At 43.3% G+C, this 23,175-nt stretch overlaps 1 protein-coding gene across 4 annotated transcripts; it reads right to left on the minus strand.

The window, feature by feature from the left end:
* Positions 1-6,812: 6,812 nt before the first annotated feature.
* On the minus strand, positions 6,813-22,466 carry SMAD5 (SMAD family member 5). 4 transcript variants are annotated; one of them, XM_035105497.2, is made up of 7 exons: positions 22,379-22,466; positions 19,619-20,149; positions 18,315-18,566; positions 14,605-14,724; positions 13,325-13,546; positions 12,527-12,783; positions 6,813-11,403 (listed from the first exon to the last, which is right to left on the minus strand). In XM_035105497.2, exons 2-7 carry the CDS (start codon positions 20,019-20,021, stop codon positions 11,260-11,262), a joined length of 1,398 nt encoding a protein of 465 aa, XP_034961388.1. In that variant the 5' UTR covers positions 20,022-20,149; positions 22,379-22,466; the 3' UTR covers positions 6,813-11,259. The 4 variants fall into 4 exon arrangements, with proteins under 4 accessions (XP_034961388.1, XP_034961391.1, XP_034961389.1 ...); XM_035105500.2 differs by lacking the exon at positions 22,379-22,466 and adding an exon at positions 22,145-22,354; XM_035105498.2 differs by lacking the exon at positions 22,379-22,466 and adding an exon at positions 22,141-22,354.
* Between the last annotated feature and the right edge of the window lie 709 nt (positions 22,467-23,175).

A 23,175-nucleotide genomic window follows, 5' to 3' on the forward strand; every position in this document is an offset into this window, starting at 1 on the left:
CTGCAAGGTTTCAATCAGACATGGCACTCATGCATTTTAGTTCTTAGATGCCCAACCCTAAGACAGGATGCAGTTGCTGTCCATTTTGTTCTGTCCCTGAGTTATCTCCATCACCCACTTTCCTCATTTACCTGGAGAGAGGGGGGGGGAGAGGGAGAGGGAGAGGGAGAGGGAGAGGGAGAGGGAGATCTTGCTGGCTACCGTTGGTCCAAAGTATGTATTATACCCATTCAGAGGTTCATATTGCACCTGTTCTCAGTGGTGTAGGGTAAATTCTCAAGTGCAGTTACTCTACATGAGAAGCCCCTGCTAAGATTATACAAATTAAAAAACAAACAAATATTTGACTCATGCAAGATCTTTGAGAGTCCATCTCCTCCTCTACCAGCCTGCCCACTCCCTGAGATCTATCAGGAAGATCTTTCTTTTCCATCACTCATCACTGGCTGAAACATGCTAAGAGGACCTTCTCAGCGGCCACTCTCAGATTGTGGCATGCCTTCCCCATGAGATTCATGGCACCCTGCTCTTCCAGGGTTTCTGTTAACTGATTAAAACACTCCTGATAAAGATTTGTCATGCTTTTGATATGATGGTCGTAGGCTATCATTTTAGAATGCTATTTACCAAGCTGATCTCTGTTCTTACACTTTTGTTCTACTTCTTTTAATGGATTGCTTTGTTTTTAATCATTGTGAGTCACCGTGAATGATGCAAATGCATTGAAAGGATGGGGCATGCATGATCACAATAAGCAAACCTATTTAAGGGAGCCGGGAGGATAGAATGGAGACAGTTACCCTGTGTGAATTGTAGGCAGGTCAAGGTTTGATGGGATTTGCTGGTCCAAATCAGCCTAGCTTAACCCAACCTTAGGCTGGCAAATGTCCCTCTACCCTCAATGCAAAGGAGAATACAGCTGTTGAGCACTTGTCGCTACCTTGGCTTGTACTCACCACTCTTATTTCTCAGTTCTGAAGTGGGTAAACTGAGAGGTACACTAGCAGAGGCGACCTGACCTGTTTAGCCACCTGAAGCAGAACAGGAAGGTGCCACCTCCCTCCTACTATTGGTTCTCATTCCAGCTGAGTGCAACTCCATTCATGGGACACTCACACTGAAGTGGGGTGGCATTTCTGCCCATTCCACCAATGGTGAAAGGGTGGTGGTTGCAGGGCATTCTCACTTCCTATCCCTTTCTCCCTCAGGAGCCTCCACTAGAGTGCAATCTCCGGTAAGAACAGAAGGAACCCTTCCCTCTGCAGAAAGGCAACTCTAGAACCACCCAATATATTTATGTTGACAGACATACAACAGGAAGTACAGCGGTACCTTGGTTGTTGAATGGCTTGGCTTCCGAACAAATCGGCTCCCGAATGCCACAAACCCAGAAGTGTTCCCATTTGCGAACTTTTTTGGAAGCCAACCATCCATTGTGGCTTCCGCTTGAGTTCAGGAAGCTCCTTCAGCCAATCAGAAGCCGTGCCTTGGTTTTCGAAGGGTTCCGGGAGTTGAATGGACTCCCAGAATAGATTAGGTTCGACAACCAAGGTACCACTGTACTGTAAATTCATTGTATGCAGAAGAGGTAACTATTAATCCCAGGGATATAGCTATAAATACCCACCTTACCCTCTTGATTGCAACTGGTTTTAATATTCTATGTTTAAATGGTTTTAACTTTCCCTGAGCCTCAACCCTGCAGCAATCCCACAGACAAACACCATCACATACTGTACAAATGTTAGTCTAACACAATGTTCAATAATATTGCCAAGCGGAGTTGAACTGCCTGAGTAATTTTTAGGATTCTATTTTTGCAAATGGATGGAGAAGACACCTTTGGTGGCATCACAGAATTGGGAGATTTTCATTTCTTCCTTAAAATTAGAGCCCAATGCTATAAGTAGAGCACTGCTTGCTGATTACTCATGCCAACAGTTTCTGAAGAACACATGCCAGGACATTTCTTCCACAGATAAACCTGCTATTTTTGAAACAAAAAAAATTTCAGAGCTTGTAAGCAAGCCAACCAGAGAAAGCTCAATAACCTTCCAAAAGCAACAAAGCGGATGCAGTCCTGGATGTATGTACAGTACATGAAAATAAGTGCTGGCTTATGGATGCACAGTGGCACTGTAGCCTGTTCATGTGTTACTTATCTATTTGTCATTTTATTCAATTTCTTACCTACCCTTTACCATAAGGTCCCAGGGCTGGCTGCAGCAAAACCAAACAAAACTGTTATAAAACACAAAGCACCATGCAAAACTAGTTCCATATACAGTGGTACCTTGACTTACGAAGACGATCCGTTTCACGGCCATCTTCGTAAGTCGAGGTTTTCGGATGTAGAAGTGCTGCTACGGCGCATGCGCGAAGCGCGATTTCGCACTTCTGCGTGCGCGCCGCTCTGCACAAGCACAGAATGCTCACGCCAGGCATGCACGGCGAAAGGACTTCCGGGGGTTGTCAACTTCGGAAGTCGAAGCGTTCGGATGTCAAGGTATGACTGTATACAACCAATGGGTAGGTGCTCCAGCATTTGAATTCCTCTGCAGACAAACTTGCATAGTACATGAAAAGCTGATGATGGGCTGGGGCTAAAAGTGCAGCCCTGCTCTGCCATCAACAGAGATATGGCCTGCATCTGAGTGCTTATGGACTCACAAAATGAAAATGGCAGCATCTTTGGAACTCCCTGCCTATTGATATCAGACAGGCACCTTCAATGTACTCATTTTGGCGCCTGCGAAAAACATTTATTGTTGATTTTCCTTAGTGACTATTTTATCATTTTATCTTTTTTCTAAACCACTTTTGAGGTTTTTTGTCTGTTTTGCAATCACACAGTGCTTAAATTTTATGAAACAAAATTTCAACGGAGTCTGCTACATTCGGCTACTTTATACATAGTACTTTATACACACATGTACAATACATACATTTATGGGCAGTAAATAATTGAGCCTGGGTGGTATCTGGCTGATCTACTGTGGATTTGCTTATACTGTAATGTGTTGAATATATTGGCATTGAACTGCATTGTCAACCACCCTGGTATTATTGACAAAGGGCCGTATAGAAGTCTTTTAATCAATGGTAACTGAACTTGTGAACTGTATCAATTGAAAAGCGTGGAAGAATGAGGCAATCCACACATGCATGCAAATGACTGCTGTGGACTATCAAAGATCCATGTGAGTCAAGCCTGAACACATTCATTTCAATGGAATTTAATTCCAGGTGTCTCTGCATTAAAACTTTGGGTTGGATTAAAAATGTATCTTTCACAGTACAATAAGACCATTGAAACTGGACCATGGGTTATTCAGAGGTTCCAGTGGTCATGTTATATCTCATCCACCCCACCCCAAGTCAATAGAATAGGTAGAGGAGGGGAGAGAGATGGTCTTACCCATTGACTTGTTTACATGCATATATATACTCACTTTAGCTGCTCTAGGGCTAGGCATTTTTTTTGACTAATTATTATTATGGGATAGAATTATTAACAAAAGCTACCCCAATAAAAAAGAGTACTAAAAAAAACTAAAGAATCCAATTAAGCAAAAATGTTGAGTCTGGAGCTTCATAAACACCCACTCTTCTACTCCCCTTCACAATTCAGATAAATATTGCATTTGAAACCCTCATATTTTTTTAAAAAAATATGCACTGCCAGAGAGTTGAAATGCCTTGGATACGCTTGAAGTTGGATGATTTAAGAACCCAATTAAACTGATTTGCTAGCAAGCCCTGTTTCACCGACAGGCTGCGTTTTTAAAATGTTTTATATGCCAACCGTGGCTTAAGCAAGATGAATACGAAGCCCAGTAAATATTTTGTCAACTCAGCTCCAAATCTTACTGAAACTGGCACATTAAAAGGGGAAATTCAATATTTTAGACCCACACAAAACGCTCTTCCTGTAGGAATCGTTCTAGATTTGCTGTACTTACTCAATTCACATGAAGTGCCTGTGATTGATGGCACTTCCACCCGGGTGTTGAGGAGTTAACACCCACTGTGGGGTGCAAAGGGATTTGCTGTCACATCAGAAATTCCACCTTAAATTACTCCCCTCCCCTTCTTTAAACAAGTGAGCGTTGGCCAAAATTGAGATGCCCGAGAGCATTCAATGGGTGCTGGTAGGGATGAAAACAAGCTCACACATTTATTCTTCTACAGCCAGAGGTGCTGTTAGCAGGGGGCCACAACCCCCAGGACTTTTAAGCTGGACACCAAATCTCCTGCCTCTTGCAATCTTTATTTTAAATGAACTGAGATGCCAAGTGTGCTGCTAATCACAGTGCAAGAGAGACCCCAACCCCCATCTTAATTTGCTTGGAGACTCATACTTGCATCTGTGCACAGAAATTGCTATCATAAAAACAACAACCAGGAGCCACAAGCCCCAGTACCTTACATCCATGGGCACAGCTCAGGTTTGCTTGCTTCCATTCACTGGTGCTGAAGTAGCCCTGTCCACATTTCTGAACAAAGGCAAAAGACTCCAACTAACATGGGCTGCAGAAGTGGCAAGAGTTCTACTTTCGTGGGTCAGGATGCAGGGCAGAAAACTATCATGGCAAGAAACTCTCTTCCAGGTGTGCTGGATCCTTTTCTGTACGGTGGTACCTCGGGTTACGAACTTAATTCATTCCAGAGGTCCGTTCTTAACCCCAAACCGTTCTTAACCTGAGGTGCGCTTTCGCTAATGGGGCCTCCTGCTGCCGCGCGATTTCCGTTCTCATCCTGGGGCAAAATTTGCAACTCGAGGTACTACTTCCAGGTTAGTGGAGTTTGTAACCCAAAGCATTTGTAACCTGAGGTACTACTGTATTATTATTTTTTGGAGGCAGTCAAAAGTGGCATACCCACCTGCAGCCTGACATGGTAACAGTCCAGTTTTAAGAGTTCTGCCATGCATCTAATGAAGACCACCAGCTCTAACAAAGCAAGTGTACCAAACCAGTTTTTCAGCAGGCGCTGGTGCAAAAGGAACTCTCCTGCGCGGTCACTGAAAAGCACGTTTCATCAGACAGGACAGGTCCGATCCACACCATATATTTAAAGCACATTGCTTCCACCCCCACAAAATGTTCACAGAGCCACAGCTCTCAGCACCCTTAGCAAACTACAGTTCCTACAATTCTTTGAGGGAAAGCCATGTTTTTAATGAGCAGTGGGGATGTGTCCTCTGCACAGCGTGAGAGTCCAGAATTTTTTGGCCTGCAGGCAGAGGGAAATTGCTTCTTCTGGCAAATGAGTCGCCCACCCTTCTGGGCAGAATACCCACTTCAGCAGCACACCACGTGGCATGGGGGCTGCCCCTGGACAGGAAGAACGACTGGCCCCATGTGTGCATCAAAATTCTTTTGATTTACACATTTGAAGCTTTTGGGGTCCGAGCCTTTGCTCCAAATGTACATGCCTGTTGTTAATTCAAGGAGCTGAGCGTTGATTCCAGACCTAAAGCTATGGAAGGGTTGCTAGTTTTCTACCATGCATAGTCATTCATCAGTGCTTCTATATCATTATATATGCTCACTTTCATTTTCCAAGGCAGGAACATCCCTTCTGCATTGTTATTATTTTTAAAAAGGTGTCAGCTCAAAGCCCCTTTGCTCAGGGAGCAGAGAATTATTGATCACTGGGCATGAAATGTATCCTGTTACAACATAGCCGTGCAGAGACAGAGATAAATAAGACTACCTCAAACATTTTATGTTTTGTTCTACAAACTGCAGTTTTTAAATTGAGCAGAACAGCTGTCAAAAGCTGTTAACATGGAATTTACATGGAATTTACAAATAAAGCTTCACTAAAACTGGCTGCCAAGGATGAAAATGCCGCAGAAAATTGTGAATGGGGACATTTTGCATGTGCCTGCTGATTTGAGTATTACACCAGTATTGCTTTATGGCTTGTGTTTTACTTACGTACACCTTTAATGCTACTCTTTGAAAACAACATGGCAGGCAGTAGAAGAACCAATGCAATACAGTGCCTCCAACACACTGAGTCATTCCAGGAAGATACCAATATCATCAAAAGCTGCAAAGAAATTAATGGGAATCAAGAGGGTACACTCCCCGCAATTCTTTCTGAAGCAAAGGTCAGAGCAGGAAAACCAGGCCTACATCTCACCCCATGACTGAAATGGGTCTGGATAGCCCACTGTATCCAAATACGCCTGCAGTTGGTCAACCACAACCATTGCAACCACCTTGCCCCCCAAAAGGGACATTGGCTATACCACCCCTTTCTTCAAAGTGGTGGGCATCACACCCTCCTAGTAAGGGAACAACTACTCCTGCACCCACCCAAATCAGCTGCTTCCCACTAGATTTCACGACACAGTATGGGCAGGGTCAAGAGAACACATGGTTGCTTAGTCTAATTCCTGCAAGCATCCTGCCCTTGTTCTCAGGCTGCAAGATCTGCAACTGATCCCACAAACATAGAACAGACAATGCTCCAATAGCTTTTCCAAGGTCTGCTCCAACATGGCACAGAGTTTGGAATGGACACAGCAGGCTGCTGTCTAATACCCATGGATGATGGATACTAACCAGCCCCATTGCCATGTGTAAAAGCTCAATTGGGCAGTTCACTAATGATGCAATGGTCATCACCCAGTCCCATTTCATTGCCCAGAGCAATCTGGAAAACAACGGTGCCTTCTGAACTCCACTTAACTGAAGAGGGCCCTCGGGAGCAGTCCTGTCGTTATCCCACCACATGTCACCATTCCAGAGTTAAGGAATTATTTGCAATACAGGCAGAGACAGGTCAAAACATTGTGCTGCCCAAAAAGGTTGTTTTTATTTTAAAATACTGCTATCTAGCAACAATTCAGGCAATAATAACTTTTTATTAACTGGAGGAAGAAAGCTTGAGGGAGAAAGTGTTTGACATATTTAGATGTTTTCCAGCCACAGACTACAAGACCGTCTGTTTTTACCAGGTAAACATTAGTAATACTGTGAAATAAACGCATGGTTTTTTAAAAAATATATTCAAATTACAAGGCTGTTACATAGTTACTTTTGTGAAACAGCGTTTTACATAGATTATCTGTAAGAGTAGAAAGTGTGATGCCGCAAGAGAACAGAAATTTTGGATGTGGGATGTCTGGAATTCTTAATTCAGCCAGAAGATTCAAACCTGAATTCATCCATGTTTGCTGTGGAGCCAACTTTAGATATTGTGAAGACAAAGTAGAAACAAAGTAGAGCATTTTATAATTTTTAAAATAAATTAATCCTGAGGCACATTTTGGTCCCTTCAGCAAGTTAGCAATCTAGCCAGATGCAACAACAATCTTGCACAATATAGTTAAATCAATTTTCCAATAAAAACTTGCAATTCATGCTGAAGTTAATTTGTCTAGTACCTCTTAATACCCACCAGAAGCATTATTGAGAACAAAGTCAAAGCATACATCCTCCATGGGTGGTTGGATGGTATCCACCGCCATTTACTCTCCCCCAAAAAGAGATGGCCAAAAGAGGCCAGTGATAGGCATAAAAAGTGGTAAACTGCAAGAATGAGATAACCCACTCAGTTTCTACAAAAATGAGAACACCGTGACTCAAGCTAAATCTGGAAACAAATAAATCTCCTCCCATTCTTACATACACCATAATGCAAGCATGGCAACTTGTTGTGAAACCTATGTCAGATACCTACACATCCACTGAAACAGAACTAAATAATTGGCAACTCAACCTGAATATACAAGTAAATCTTAGAGATGGAGAATCACAACAAAATTGCAAGATGATGTATCAGCATTTAAAAAGTTTGTCCCTCCAAAGGATAAAGGGAAAACCAGGAGCAAGTTTACTCATATTATTGCTGGTAATAGTCCCAAAAAATGCACTAGCAATTTATGTACTATTCTTGCTCTTCAAAAGTGCAATACATACATTTTTTTACTACATACACAGAGTAATATTGCTCAGATTGCATGCAAAGTCAGAAGGTCTGGTTAGTACTGGTACCTGGCAAACATACTTAAGGCTTTTAGATGGCTTAAAGAGTAGGAATCTTCAGGAAGTTAGTTACAAAGGCCAAATCTTTTAAGACACCAGAATTAACTTGCAAATCATTTATTGTTTTTAATTCAATGAAATGTCTTTAGTGTTATACAGGCAATGCGGTCAAGTGCAAGCACAGAACATCTGGAACCACTACAACTTCTGGGGAGCAATTCCCCCTGTGCAGCTCCTGTTAATTTCAGTGTGGTTTCACAGGAGAAGACCCCAGCAGATCTTGCTTAGCTAGCAGCATGCCCAGCAAAGGCAAATATTGGCTGTAGTTTTAAGTTAAGGAGTTGACTAAAATATAAGGCAACAAAATAAGACCATCTACTTCTCTTTAAAAAAAAGAAAGAAAGAAAGACTAGAAAAGGGTGGGTTTTTTTGCTTCGAAAATCAAGTAGAAACTAGTATGTATACAAAAGAATGGTGCAACTTTGTGAAAGTCATATTTGTTTTCCCTTTAAGGCAATTTTAAAGTATTTATTATAATATGTAAACTCTTGAAGACCCTGACAGGACTACCATATAAGCACAACACAATTTCCATGGCATTGATGGGTGGCATTCAACCAAGATTTACTCAGAGTAGATCCATTTAAATTTACAAACGTGACTAAGTTATGTCCAGATGTTCCACACAATCACATTTGCTAATAACCAAGTAGCCTCTTCATAGTCTTCTAGAGTTTTGAAAGTTTCTTCACAAACATGTCACCATAGAATACACAATTAAGAGTTCACTTCCTACGATAAAGTAGGACAGTGACTATGGCCAATACTGAGCTTACCAGCACTTTAGGAGTTGTGGGAACATGATTAACACTCCTCTCACCAGAGACTACAGATAGCTTATCTATGTGATCAGGGAAGCAATTCCAGGAGTCTTTAAAATATCTGATCTTTTAAACTTGGGAGAAGTCAACTTCAGTCTTGTGTGGCCTATTTTCCCCCATCTTGGTTTTAAAATTTACAAAGCAGAAATACATACTCTGATGTCTCAACTGTTATGGAATAATTTATCTGTGTTCAGTGATCTCAAGTATACACTCACTTAACATAAGAAGTGCTTTGCTGGATTAGATCACAGCCAACCAATGTTTTCTGCAAGAATCCCAGATCACAGCTTACCTAGCCTGCTCCATTTACTCTCTCTAGATTTTGTTCCCCTGAGAAATCCCACCAAGGAAGACAGTCTACAATATCCCCTCCACCAGCTATAGCCAAAGGAATAGCCAGACATCACATCTTGATCAAAAGCTGGCTAGGGAAAAAAACATATCCCATCCCAGTAAAGCCAGACTTCGGATTTGCATCCTTTTATTCTGTTTCAGTGGGAAGCCAAGGGCATCAAAGCCTCGACCTTCACTGGAAATCCTACAAACTCTGTAAGCTAAAAGGCTATCTTCAGAGCCATAGGAACTAGAAATTGCTTTCTGTCACCATCAATTCTGGGTAAAGGCTTCAGCATCCTGAGAATGCTAAGCTTTAAAACGAAGGCAACCACCACCACCTGTAGTTTGGGTAGAATCAACATATGACTAGAAACGGGTAGATCCCATTGAGAAAGAGTAGCTTTAACTGCTGTCACTGGGGAACTAATTTTGGTAGACTACATCTTCAGAAGTCAATGCATTTAGTATGGTACTTAGCGTTGGCTTTAGCATCCTAAAGCAAACGAAAATACATGGCAAAAGAATACAGGCCTTCTTGGGTTTGCTGAGGGAAGGGAGAACTTCCACAAGTTAGCACTGAAGTAAGTGTAACCATTTGCTTACTTACCACACTTACTCTGAGGGAGACCAAGTAACTGAAGGCTAGGGGTAAATTTCTGCTAGCAGAGCGTGGCTGCTGGACATAAACAAACACACTTCAGACTTACTTCATCTTTATCAGATTAACTGCACTGGTAATGGCTGGTTACCTAGGCATACATCTGCCCACCCCCCGCTTGTACTGATGAAGAAATATGCCTGAATGGACACAAACAGTAGCCTCTTAAGAAAGGAGGACTTCCATATTCATCTCCATATTCACCAAAATCCTACCATTCATCTCTGCATCAGTTAGAGCCCTTTAGTAGGCTTATTAACAAAATGCCATAAAACTGACAATTCATGTGATAGATGATGCTGGAGAGCTGGTGTGTTGTATTCTCCTATGAGGCTCCAGGCACCAAATGGCAATGATATTTTTGTTATCAAAGGCCTGGTCTGCCTCAGTAATCTAAAAGGCAAACATTTTGCATCACTTAGCAAAGTGAGAGTCCTGATATTCTGGTTATAAATGTAAAGTTGTAATTAATACCGGGGGGGGGGGGGTATTAAAACCAGCAGTGACATTAGGAAGCCTCCAGGATACCAGCTACAGAGAGGCAAAATAAAAGGGAAAGGTGAACCATGCCTCGCAACGTTACCTAGAAAATGGCACTGTTTTGCACTTTAAAAAAATGTGGATTTCCTAAAAAGCTACACTTTTTCAAGGTCTAGCCCACAGCATGAATGTAAGTCAAGGGAAAATACTGACTAGTCTAAGCAAAACAGAGTGTCTTGAAATCAAATGTTTAAGAACAATGACTAAAGACAGCATCTTATTTACACTTGTCTGGGAGTAAGTTCCAGAGTATACATGCATACGATTGCACTGTAAAGGCAGTATTAAATTGAACTGGGGTATAGATAAAACCGTATTTACCACAGAACTTGCAGTAATGCATTCTAATACCGCTATCTGTAACGTGTTTTTAACATGTATATACTTAAGTCACATTATTTACTCAAGCTAAAGGCAATCTTGGGTGTAATAAAGCTAGCTTTGTTTATGGACATTACCCATTATACAACATTAAAAACTTGTAAACTGGAAATAAACAAATTTAGGAAAAAGATAAATGCTATTCCCCCCCCCCCCGGAAAAAAAAGAACCAGTTCAAAAATGTGTTCCTAGAAGACACATAAAAATATTTTCAGTGGAGTTGATGATTATTAAATATGCGTATCAAGGAAAAATAAAATCCTGAATTATGTTTTCTTCCCAACTTGGCTGTTGCCTTAATATCAAAAACTCAAAGGAAGAGCGATAAAAAACATTGGAATTGGTCACTGGTAGAAGAAAGCTAATGTGTAGTATGTTCTTACAGTATCCACACTGGAAGTGTCTGTAGAATTAGAAAATGGTCACTAAAGTTATGGCTGAAAAAACTTCTTTGGCACTATGAAACAGAAGAGATGGGATTAAGAGGGGATCCCATCTGGGTGAGTACTTTATCCAGCCACTGCAGAGGCCCATGAAGATGGATTTCTATCCAGCAAGGAGTGCTTGTAACATCTTGCCGATGATATTCCGCTCCCCATCCCTACAAAAAAATGGGCAGACATTTAGTGTATATCCAAGAATCGCTCTTAAAACAGCCAGTGTTGATTAGTCTAGTAAATTGATTAGAAATTTAAAAATGAGTAACACCCCCCCCCAAAAAAAGAAGAAGTGTGACGCATCAGAGAAAAGGGAATACTGTACAGGTTTATTGAGGGATGACTGGATACCATATGCTTCTATTCCTCCCACAGAAAAAATCCTACTGTTCAGTAGGATTCCCAGTATACGTTGCCTACTAGGTTTTGCAGATGGAGAAGACTGACGGTTTATTCAAACTAAGCCTTATCCTATTGGAAAGGCCTGCAAATGACGATTGAGAGAATGCATCTCTCCAACTGACACCTGCTTCAGAGCCTGTTACACCGGCAAGGAGGACATGTTTTTTGAAATACAGGCACCTCCCCATTTATGCACATTCTATTCGCATGCAACCAGAAGCGGTACCCGGAAACATGGTCACCTGGTCAGCCAAGCCCCACAGTCCCTTTGGCTCCCCCAAGCCAGAGAGGCAGCAGAGCTGGCCCAGCTGATGCGCTACTCAGTTAACCGGCCCAGCTGACGTGTGGAGGAAGCTGTGCAAGCTCTGTTGCCCATCCGGCTCACACAAGCTGGAGAGGTGGAAGGGACCTTAGTTGAGGAGGACTCTCTAGGGCAGTGGTCCTCAACCTTGGGCCTCCAGATGTTTTGAGACTACAATTCCCATCATCCCTGACCACTGGTCCTGCTAGCTAGGGATCATGGGAGTTGTAGGCCAAAAACATCTGGAGGCCCAAGGTTGAGGACCACTGCTCTAGGGTGCTCCCTGTTTTACACAATTTTGTGCCTATGTGTGGGGCCCCAGAACAGAACCCCTGCATAAATGGGGAGTCATCTGTAATAATGCATCCAAACTACCTCCGCATCATTCCCCATTCTGAGGGACGGTGGGTTACTTCTGTGACTTTTCTAGATTACATATGGGGAAGAAGCCCTCAAAGCCACAGAAGTTTGATTTTTCCATTGAAGTTATCGTCCTGGGGAATATACTTAAAAAATCACTCAAACACACAAGTTATAGTAGGTGTACACACACACACACACACACACACACACACACACCTTACCTTCACAAAACTCATCCGAATTGTGCACATTTTGGTGAGCTCGTATACTGCCTCAAATCCATGATTGACCGACTGCGCTAGAAGCTGAGCAAATTCCTGATTGTTAAAAATTTTCAGGCTGCAGCCGCTAGGAATTTTGCAGACAGTTGTAGGGTGAAATCCATGGTGGTAGTTGCAATTCCGACTCTGTACAAATATGCTGCTGTCACTCAGGCATTCGGCATAGACTTCACCACCAACATAGTAGAGATGGACACCTAGAGCCAGGGGAGTGTGAGAAACACATTTAACAGGGTTATTTGCAGAAATGTTACAGATGTCAGAAAGTCTAGCCGAGTTCCTATTTTTAAAAGGCTCCAGTAGGAATGGTTTCCAGTTATTCTAACACATCAGAGTATACTTGCATTTCTACCACTGAATATGTTATCAGCCACTAGATGTCCTTCTTCCAGGAATCAAAAAATAAGATTCCTCAACAAATAATTTTTTTAACTGAGATTACCTAAATATTGCTGGAATTCTATTACTAGGAAACTGTTATTCAGAATCATGAGCCATTTGGCAGGTTAGATCAAAGCATCTGATCAGAAGGCTGCTTGATTTGTCTTTGGTGTGCAATCTGTAGAATCACGCTATATGTGGGTATGGAGATTTGTTCACTGAAAATGCTTCTTTTAGAAACATTAGGTGGTATTCAGCTACATTTTACTCATAGTAGACCCACTGAAATTAATGAACATGACTAAGTTAGGTGAATGAAGGTTTCTTACGATCATACAAAGCACGTTTCTATATTACCTTTTCCAATGTGTCTCCTGGTGTTCTCAATTGTTGAGTTGCGATTGACATTGGAGAGCAAACCTAAGCAGAACCTGTTCTTGTTATTAGAAGGATCTGTAAAACCATCTACTAAAATACTAGTGGAAGATGCAAGAAATGCCTCCCCAACTCGATTGTTTAATTCATAATACACAATTGAACACCAGTGCTTGGGCTCTTCATAGGCCACAGGTTGAACATCTATGAACAAAAGAAAAACATAGGGATTTCAATATTTCAATAACACCTAAAGCAACAGTCTCTCCCGTACAGTTAATAGTATTGATGCCTTTATTCCTCGAAGCTCAAAGAGTTTCAAGGATACCCCCCTCCAAAATATTCCAACAGCTCTGCTGAGTAAGCTAGTCCCACAAGAAAGATGGGGAACCAAGTCTCTGATGACAGTGGCATAGCATAGCTGAGCTGTGGACCAGAGATCGCCAGCTCATGTTCACAAGCACTACAATACGCCAACTTAGGACTTCATGGAAAATAATTTGTTTTAGTCATGCTGAATTACTTATTTCTTTAGGCCACAGCTCAAGTCCATAAAGAATGGAGTTTCAAGAACGTGGCCATTTAAAGTGCTCACACTTAGAAACAAAGACAGTATTTATATATACACAATTAAAAGTTATTAGTTTGCCTGACTGGTTGTTCACTGAACACTGAAATATTCAATACATGCAGTAGTTTACTCTGAAATGCTGATAACTTGGTCCAACCCTGGGCTCCTTTGGGAGGAAGGGCAGGCTACAAATTTACTGTATTTTTCTGTGTATAAGATCCCCCCCTTATTTTGGGGGACTCAAAATTAAGGAAATGGGGGGAGATTGCCCCTGTGTATAAGACCCCCCCCTTTAAACATTAATTTTGGTAAAAAACAAAACAAAACTTAGTCTTATACACGAAAAAGTACGGTAATAAATGAATAACCATGTTTCTTGAAACCAAATTTGTGTGTTTTTGCTCCACCTATAAAGGTCCCTCTGGTCCTGCTCTGTCCACATCCATGCAAACTCACTACATATCCAACCCTCAAACACCAATATCCTCAACCCATAACACAATTACCCATGGCTGGAAAGCAAAATTGGATGCTGCCATCCAAAGCCTTCAGTGCCAAAGTGCTTTTAAGGGGCAGGGATAAGTGGCAGCTGGGGGGGGGGAATCACTTTTGATGGTTAGGCTATTCTCTTCTCTATAGCATTTCAACTGCAAAATATTAACAAGTCTACAAAATGCATTGTTCACCTCACCTCTACTGGAAATATTTGGCATTATCTGAGAGATCATATTATTGCTTGTGTCCATAGACTGTGAATTATCTTGCCCCATTTGATCTTCAGGAGGCATATATGCTGGTGGTGGTGTATCTGCTATAAAGAAAAATAGGAAATTTGAACAAAGTGAGAACATTTAATCCAGCCTAATCACAGCTCCTGTTACCCCTACAAAATCAATTCTTCCTCCCACTTCAGTGTCATCCTTCCTTACTACCTCCTCACTCTCCACCTTCCATTTTTCTGCTTCCATTGAAATCTTTCTCTATAAATAAACTGCTTTCTAAAGTGGTACCTCAGGTTACAGATGCTTCAGGTTACAGACTCCGCTAACCCAGAAATAGTACCTCGGATTAAGAACTTTGCTTCAGGATGAGAACAGAAATCGTGCAGTGGCGGCGCGAGGCCCCATTTGCTAAAGTGGTACCTCAGGTTAAGAACAGTTTCAGGTTAGGAACAGACCTCCAGAAGGAATTAAGTTCTTAACCCAAGGTACCACTGTAGTTGGTTGACCAGTTTGTCTGTGTTTCTTTCCCCTATGTGCACATGTGCTTTCCCCACTCTATAGCCCTCTGGGCCACAACCTAACCAGTAAGTCTTGCCCGTCTCCTTCTTCCTGCTCTAGTGATCATCATCAGGAGGGCAGCCTTGGTCAGGTTCTCACGCTGAGACTATTAACTAAAAATGCTTGGAAGCAGTGTCACCAACATCAATGGGATCAAACAAAAATCAGCGTATTTAGAACCACCTATAAGATGTTGCTTCCAAATTTGCCATTGCAGTGATTTACCACTCCCTAGTTCCCTGCCCTTCTCTTTTCTGGTTAGGATTGCACTGTAAAGCCAAAAAGAGGACTCCCCATCTGGTCTTCCCCTCCCTATATGCTTCATGTGTGTGTGAGCATGCTTGAGGTTTAATGTGGAGGATCATTTATGCTTCCGATCCCCATATCGCAGTCTGAAGTGGCACTGTTGTACCTCCATCGCGCCTATAACTCCCAATTGCGGTAACTTCCCTGTTTTTCTCCTATTCTAAAACAAACAAAATCTCACACACCTTGACCCATCTTCCCTTGTCAATTCCTGCCCAATTTACCTCCATCTCCAAACTCCTGAAATATGCCTCTTTGCATCCCCACCCTTAAATTTCTCTCCAATTCTGCTCTCAACTTACTTCAACTTGCTTTTCCTCCCAGCACTTTCAAAAACTGCCCTTGCCAAAAAAATAGCCTACCAATTCAGTTATCTCTGCAGTCTTAGTCATCTCTGCAGCATGTGATATATAGCTGACGACTCTTGCCCTAAGTCCCCAGTTATCTCTTCACCTGTATACGGTAATCATTTTGATCTCTACATATGGGGAGACACTTCCTCTTGGATTTGCTTTTTGGCTCTCTTGCTGTCCCCCCCCCACCTTCTCACCAGGTGAGCTTATCCCATTCCATAAGTTTCAGTACCACTTCATCATTACCCTGAACTTCCTCCCTTCATCCAAGCTCACATCTCCAAGTACTTTTCATATTTCGGTTTGGATGTTTTGTCAACATCTAAAGTTCAATATGTGGAGGCAAAACTTCTTATCGTTCCTCTCAAGCCCTCCTTGGGTTTCTCTTTGACTTCTCTTTTCCTTTACCACACAATTGGCAATTCAGTGTATCACTGCTCTGCAATGTTAGTGCTCCCTTTGAAACATTACAGAATAAACAAGCAAACAAGAGTCGTCCTTCTCTGTCACCTCAGCAAAAATTCTGGTCCATGCTCTGGACTTTATTTTATTTTCTGAAGGTTTTTTTTGGGGGGGGGGGTGCTTCCAAGAGACATACATTACAGTGCATATACAACAAACCAACATTATTATTATTATTATTATTATTACGAATCTGGGGTTGCGGCGCTCATCTCACTTTATTGGCCAAAGGAGCTGGCCAGCATGACTAAGCCGCATCTGGCGAACCAGAGCAGCACACGGAAACACCGTTTACCTATTTATCTACTTGCACTTTGACGTGCTTTCGAACTGCTAGGTTGGCAGGAGCAGGGACCGAACAACGGGAGCTCACCCCGTCATGGGGATTCAAACCGCCGACCTTCTGATCGGCAAGCCCTAGGCTCTGTGGCTTAACCACAGCACCACCCGCTTCCTTCACATGTTACTGAATTACAATTCCCATCAATCCCACCCCCAACATGGACAATGGCCAGGGATGATGGGACTTGTAGTTAACTGACATCTGGAGGCTGAAAGGTTCCCCACACCAGTTTTAGCAGTTCATATCCACTGGTATTCAATACTAACACTAACAAATTTCAAAGGCACCCATGAGTTTGTGGAGAAACCATTCATGGGAATCCTCAACTAATGTGCAGGCTCTGGTTTTGCCTAGACCAGGAGTCAGCAAACTTTTTCAGCAGGGGGCCGGTTCACTGTCCCCAGACCTTGTGGGGGGCCGGACTATATTTTGGAAAAAAATTATGAACGGATTCCTATGCCCCACAAATAACTCAGAGATGCATTTTAAATAAAAGGACACATTCTACTAATGTAAAAACACGTCGATTCCCGGACCATCCGTGGGCAGGATTTAGAAGGCTATTGGGCCGCATCCGGCCCCCGGGTCTTAGTTTGGGATCCCCTGGCCTAGACTATGGAAATCTACTACTTCCTGACTTTCTATTGCCTCGACTTTGTCCTCTAACCTTTATCCAAAACTGTTATCGAAAACATTCACCTCTCTGACCATGTGATGCCCTTCCTTGAATTTCTACACTCCCTTCCTGTTTATTCCTAGATCCAGCATAAATTTCTCACCCTTTATTTTCAAACCCCACCAAACCTTTCCATCACCTGATCTTTTTGCTTTTATATCCCAACAAACATATGTTACCCACTCATTCAGCTTCACCATGCTTGGCCAACCTAGGAAGCAACCAACACAACTTTTTCTCCCTCACATTTATGCAAGGAACCGCCTCTCAGAATGCTTCCATGATATCACCTATTTTACTACATTCAAAACACAACACATTCTCAGAAGCCCCACCTTTTCCATGAACACTTTAGGCACAACCTCCTAGTTCCTATGTTCTCCATAACTAAAGCCCAAGTACATGCAACTGCAATAACCATACAATCTTCTCATGCATGCCTCAATTCCATTCCCCCTCTTTTCCCTCAATTGTCTCCCTAGTGTCTCTGTCTACGTTAAGCCTCTGGGACAGAGATATTTCCTCTCGTTGTTTGTGTAGCACCATGCACATGGGTCACACTAAATAAATAACAATAGAATGGTTTATGCCATGGGTAGGCAAACTAAGGCCCGGGTGCCGGATCTGGCCCAATCGCCTTCTAAATCTGGCCCGCGGACAGTCCAGGAATCAGTGTGTTTTTACATGAGTAGAATGTGTGCTTTTATTTAAAATGCATCTCTAGGTTATTTGTGGGGCATAGGAATTCGTTCACCCCCCCCCCAAAAAAAAATACAGTCCGGCACCCCACAAGGTCTGAGGGACAGTGAACCGGCCCCCTGCTGAAAAAGTTTGCTGACCCCTGGTTTATGCTTTCTCCAAACTCTTCGTCTTGTGTCTTCTGTCCCACTCCACATTCAAATCAGAAGTGTATGCAAACTCCCTCTGGCTTCATACTACAAGTTTTACTTTTCAATTAACATCACACAGATAAGCTTTTACCTGGTAGCTGAAATGGACTAGAAGGTCCGGAACTGGCTGGCGAATTTGGGTAAGTACTGCCGCCTGGAGAAGGTGGATACGGACTACTTGGAGAGATGGGAAATGGAGTGCTGTTAGGCTGCTGGAACGAATCTGGAAAAGTAGCATTGTGTGGCATGTGCGGTTCGTTGTGACTTAGGTTCCTGAACTGAACCAGAAGGCTATGCTGTGGGTTGAATTCACTATGCCTTGGCACCAATACTGGAGGTAGAACTGAAAAGCAAGAAAACAACATAAACCTAAGATTAGTGTTTTTAGTTAACAGCCCTGAAGACGTCCGTTTGCCTACAGCAGTAGAAGTGCTAAGTGCTGAAGACGCAGGCAGAAGAACGTGCCTTAAGCACAAACTGTCAAAACAGTGGAAAAATCTGGTTGCATGTCCCATAGCAATCCAACAAGGCAAGAGGTACCTCTCACTGACAAATGGTGAACAGCAGGGGTGGGAAAACTTTTCCAGGCCATGGGGCACACTCCAGTCTGAGCACACTGGGGGACCACATGCCAGGGATGGATAGGGTCATAGCAAAAAAGCTTGCTTCTTCGTTTATCATCAGAAATCATGTTTCAAAAAGCATAGAGTTTAACAGATGGACAATGCAAGGTAGACATATGGCATCAATGTTCCCCAAGACAAAAGAAAACTCAAGGACCGCCTCTCCCCATGTGGGCCTACCAGGACCCTGCAAACATCATGATGCCCTTCTTTGTAGGTCTCCTCCACAAGAGGTCCAGAGGGTAGGAAACACAAGAACGGGCCTTTTCTGCAGTGGCTCCCTATTTGTGGAATGCTCTTCCCCAGGGTGGCTCACCTGGTGCCCTCATTATACACATTATACATCAGGTGCCAAACTAAAATGTTCCTCTTCAATCAGGCCTTTGGCTGATTAACATCCTTTATCCTTTTAAATGTGGGGATTTGGGGGGAGGGAGTATTTGTTTAGTTTGTTCTTGGTTTTATTGTGTATTTTATGTTTTTAACCTGCATTTTTATGCTGTGAGCTGCCATGATATTTGGATGAAGAGCAGTATACAAATTTACTAAATAAATAAATAAATAAAAACCACTTTGTAAAATAAACTATATACTCAGTTCAGATTCCCCCAATATTCCCCATATTCACCTGACAGCAAACCTATACATGCTTACCTGGGCGTCAAGTCTTACTCAACACAATGGGACTAAATTCTAAGTAGACATGCACTGTAAATCACATTACAGTTTGAACACTTTGTGATGAAAGCAATGCCATAACATTCAAACACACCTGGGCTCTCTACCCTTTTGTAATGATATGGATTGATGCAGACTTCCTTCTGCTTAGATCCAAAAGGAAATTCGCAAACGTCCAACGGCTTCAGCTCGTGATGACTCTGCAGGTCAGGCCAACGCCAAACACGACAGTAAATAACATGAGGAAGGCCTTTGCGGTGAGAAACTTGAAGTCGCCCATCTAACGAACGAGGAATAGTAACACATTTACTAGGTTGTCCAGGACTGCTCAGTGCTTTCTCCAGCTCCTCCATGGCTCCTTTTTTCTTTTTCAGTTTTTTAACCAGAGCATCAACTGCTTTTTCTGCCCATTTTTCCTCTTCATCGCCTTGTTTCCAGCCCAAAAGACGCTTTACAGCTGGGCTAGTAAAAGAGAACAGGCTGGCCATTGACGTCATTTGACAAGTGTTCAAGCAAGTTTTGGAACTAAACTGAAGATTCTCAGGCACAACAGCAGCTGGGTAGCTGCTGTTGTACAGCAGCAACTGAGTTTTTTTCTTTAATCCAGTGAAGTTTCTTCTTAGGCCTGTTAGAAATAATTACAATCCATTAGTTGTTGCCATCTTACCAGAGACTAAGGCAAAGAGATATATGCTAACCAGGAACTTTTAAAGGCTGTTCCATTTATATCACACACTATAAAGTAGATTCAGCAATTGGTTTTTAATATTTCCCATTTTCACACTACATACAAGCCAAAAGGGTTGTATCTACTTCAGTCATGCTTACAGGAGACCCACTGAAATTAAGTTAAGTCATGATTTCTCTAAGCACGAATAAGACTGCAGTCCTAACCCCACTTAGCTGGGAGTGAGCCCACCAAATTCAGCATATCTTAGCTCTGAGTAGTCATGGTCAAGACTGTGCTGGAAGTCTGAAACCAACCCAAAGATTGATTTCCCTTATTAGGACAGTTACATCTATTAGGAGGAAAGCTTCAATACATTGGTGGTTCAGAAGAACACTTGCCATTAATAGGGTTCCATGCAAGACTTAATTAAAAACTAAGCACTATGCAACAGAACTAGTACAGTACAATGTGAAAGAGCCAGTTTAAAAGTCACTTCTGTTCGCCTTTTGTGTTTTAAGTCCCGTGTCAAACCCAAAGAAATGTACCATATATTAAGAGACATGTTGGAATAAATGCCAATAGCTCGTTGCTTCAAAACAGTTATATTACACAGGTAACAGTAACAAATTGCTCCTTTTATATTACCAACAAGGACCAACTGCAACTAAAAAAAATAAAAAATTATAAAAGGGGAGTAATGATGACAAACGGAACTAGTGTGCTGTGGCAACATGTTGATAAGACCTCATAAAATCCCAGAAGAATACTCAACAAGTACAGACACAGACAATAGGCAGCTGGCAAAAAGCAAGCACTAAACAAAGAAAAAGGATGTCAATAACAAAGTGAGTTCCGGTTCTGCTACAGAAACTGCCAAATATTGTCTTTGGGACTTCTGATAAACCATAGCAAGTCAAAACAGCTAGCCTGCTCTGGAACATTTTCAATCCCACCCCCACCCCACCCCAAAAATCGGTAATACTCAGCAAAGGAAAGCTAGGTGCTTCTCTGTTAGCTACCTTGCTACATATGAAAAAACACATAGGAACAGCAGTTACCTGTTCTGCTAGGCAAGGGAACACAGCAAAGCACTGTGCTCCCTTCCTCATCAGAAGGAAGCCACTATCCAACATCTGCAGTCTGTCACCTTCATCTCTCCAGAAGCAGGACTGAAGTTTGCATGCCTAGACAAGATGCACACAAAGTGCACCCAGAAGCAGCACTCACCTGTATCGCTTACCATGCTTCCTTAGTTAAGAAAACTGATATGGGTGCCAGGGCTGCTGCCAATCCCAAGCATACACTGCATATGAGCAATATGCCCTCCAGACGTTGCTGGAGTACACACCTCCCACCACTTCTGAACACTGGCCACGCTGGCTGGGACTGCTGGGAGTTGGAGTCCAACATCTGGAGGACACCATATTGGCTGCTCCTCCTATCGCATTACCACAACAAACCAAATGCAGGACCCAAGGGGTAAAGCGACGCAGCAATTTCCCCAGCCAACATCCAGCCTTCCTGTAAGCTTTCCACAGGAGAACAAGATGCCTCGGTCCTAGGGGTGCACTTTTGGGGCTCACACGCCTGTACCCAGAAACAAAAAACCATTGCATGTGGAAAAACGTGGGGTATGTGTTTGTCTGGAGGAAAGAGAACGGAAATCCATTCAGTCGCGATAGAGTCCCCACCTAAACTTCCAAGCACAGGCCTGGAGCATGCTTTGCACCCCATTTGCTGCAGAAAAAGCTCCAGCCAATGCACGCACCCCCCCCCAAACCATTTTCTACGTTGCAGCAGCCCCACATAACGTAGTCCTGTTTGGTATTAGCACAGGGCCGCGCAGCCAGGCTGGAGGCAGGCCCCAGCTTCCAATTCCCACCCGTGGGGGGGGGGGGGATTGGAAAGGGAGTGCTTAGAATCTGCCGGCTTGCTTGTTTGCTTACTCACGAGGAGGCTCTTCTCTTGCTTCCCTTGCGCGCGCGCATACACACAAAGGGAGCCTCCGCCGCCGCCTTCTCCCCAACCCAACTGTGGTCTCCAGCCCGTCGCGCTTGAAGCGAGAAGAACCCTCCGCGGAAGCAGAGTTAAGGGGGGAGGGGAGAGAGGGAGAGAGCGGAAGGAACGAAGGCTCCTCCTGCCTCCACACACACCCCAACCCGTCACTCCAATGAACCTACTTACCGCCCGACGAGCGGCGAAGGAGGGCACGAGAAGCCCCAAGCCGAGGGGACCACGGTCGGGTAGGAGGAGGGGAGGGAGGGGGGAAGAAGAGGAGGAGGAGGAGCCGGGCAGGCTTACGAGAGCAAAGAGCTCACGTGACCAGAAAGAGGCAAGCGCTGGCTGGCTAGGCCTGCGCTGCCACTCAGCCGCCTTCAGCCAGTGGTGTGCGAGGATGGGAGGGCGGGAGCTCGCTCTAGTTGGGCGCGGGTGGGTGGGTTCAGAAGCGGCTGGCTTTCGCTGCTCCGCGACGCGGGAGGGCGGAGGAGGGGTCGCGGGCGTCTGTCAGCACCGACGCCCTCTCGCCGGTGTTGGGAAGAAGAAGGTCGAGGGCGCTTCGAGAGCTGGGCAGCTGCCGCCGCACGCTTTTGGACAGATAACGTTTGAAAGCAACAGGCGATTCACCTTGAGCGCTTTGTTTAGATCAGTACTCGCAGTTGCATATGCATTTATATTAAATTTATTCATTTGGTTTTTTAATTAAAGTTTTACAATCGCAAACATACAACATAAAACAGAAGGACAAGATTCCAGTGAATCTCCCTCCTCCCCTTTGTGGGTCCTATTAATCCAGGCATCCCCAAACTTCGGCCCTCCAGATGTTTTGGACTACAATTCCCATCTTCCCCGACCACTGGTCCTGTTAGCTAGGGATCATGGGAGTTGTAGGCCAAAACATCTGGAGGGCCGCAGTTTGGGGATGCCTGTATTAATCCTTTCCTCCTGCATCTTTTATAATCAAATCCTTTACAAATGGCAAG

Source organism: Zootoca vivipara, chromosome 2, assembly GCF_963506605.1.
Source record: "Zootoca vivipara chromosome 2, rZooViv1.1, whole genome shotgun sequence".
Classification (NCBI taxonomy): domain Eukaryota; kingdom Metazoa; phylum Chordata; class Lepidosauria; order Squamata; family Lacertidae; genus Zootoca; species Zootoca vivipara.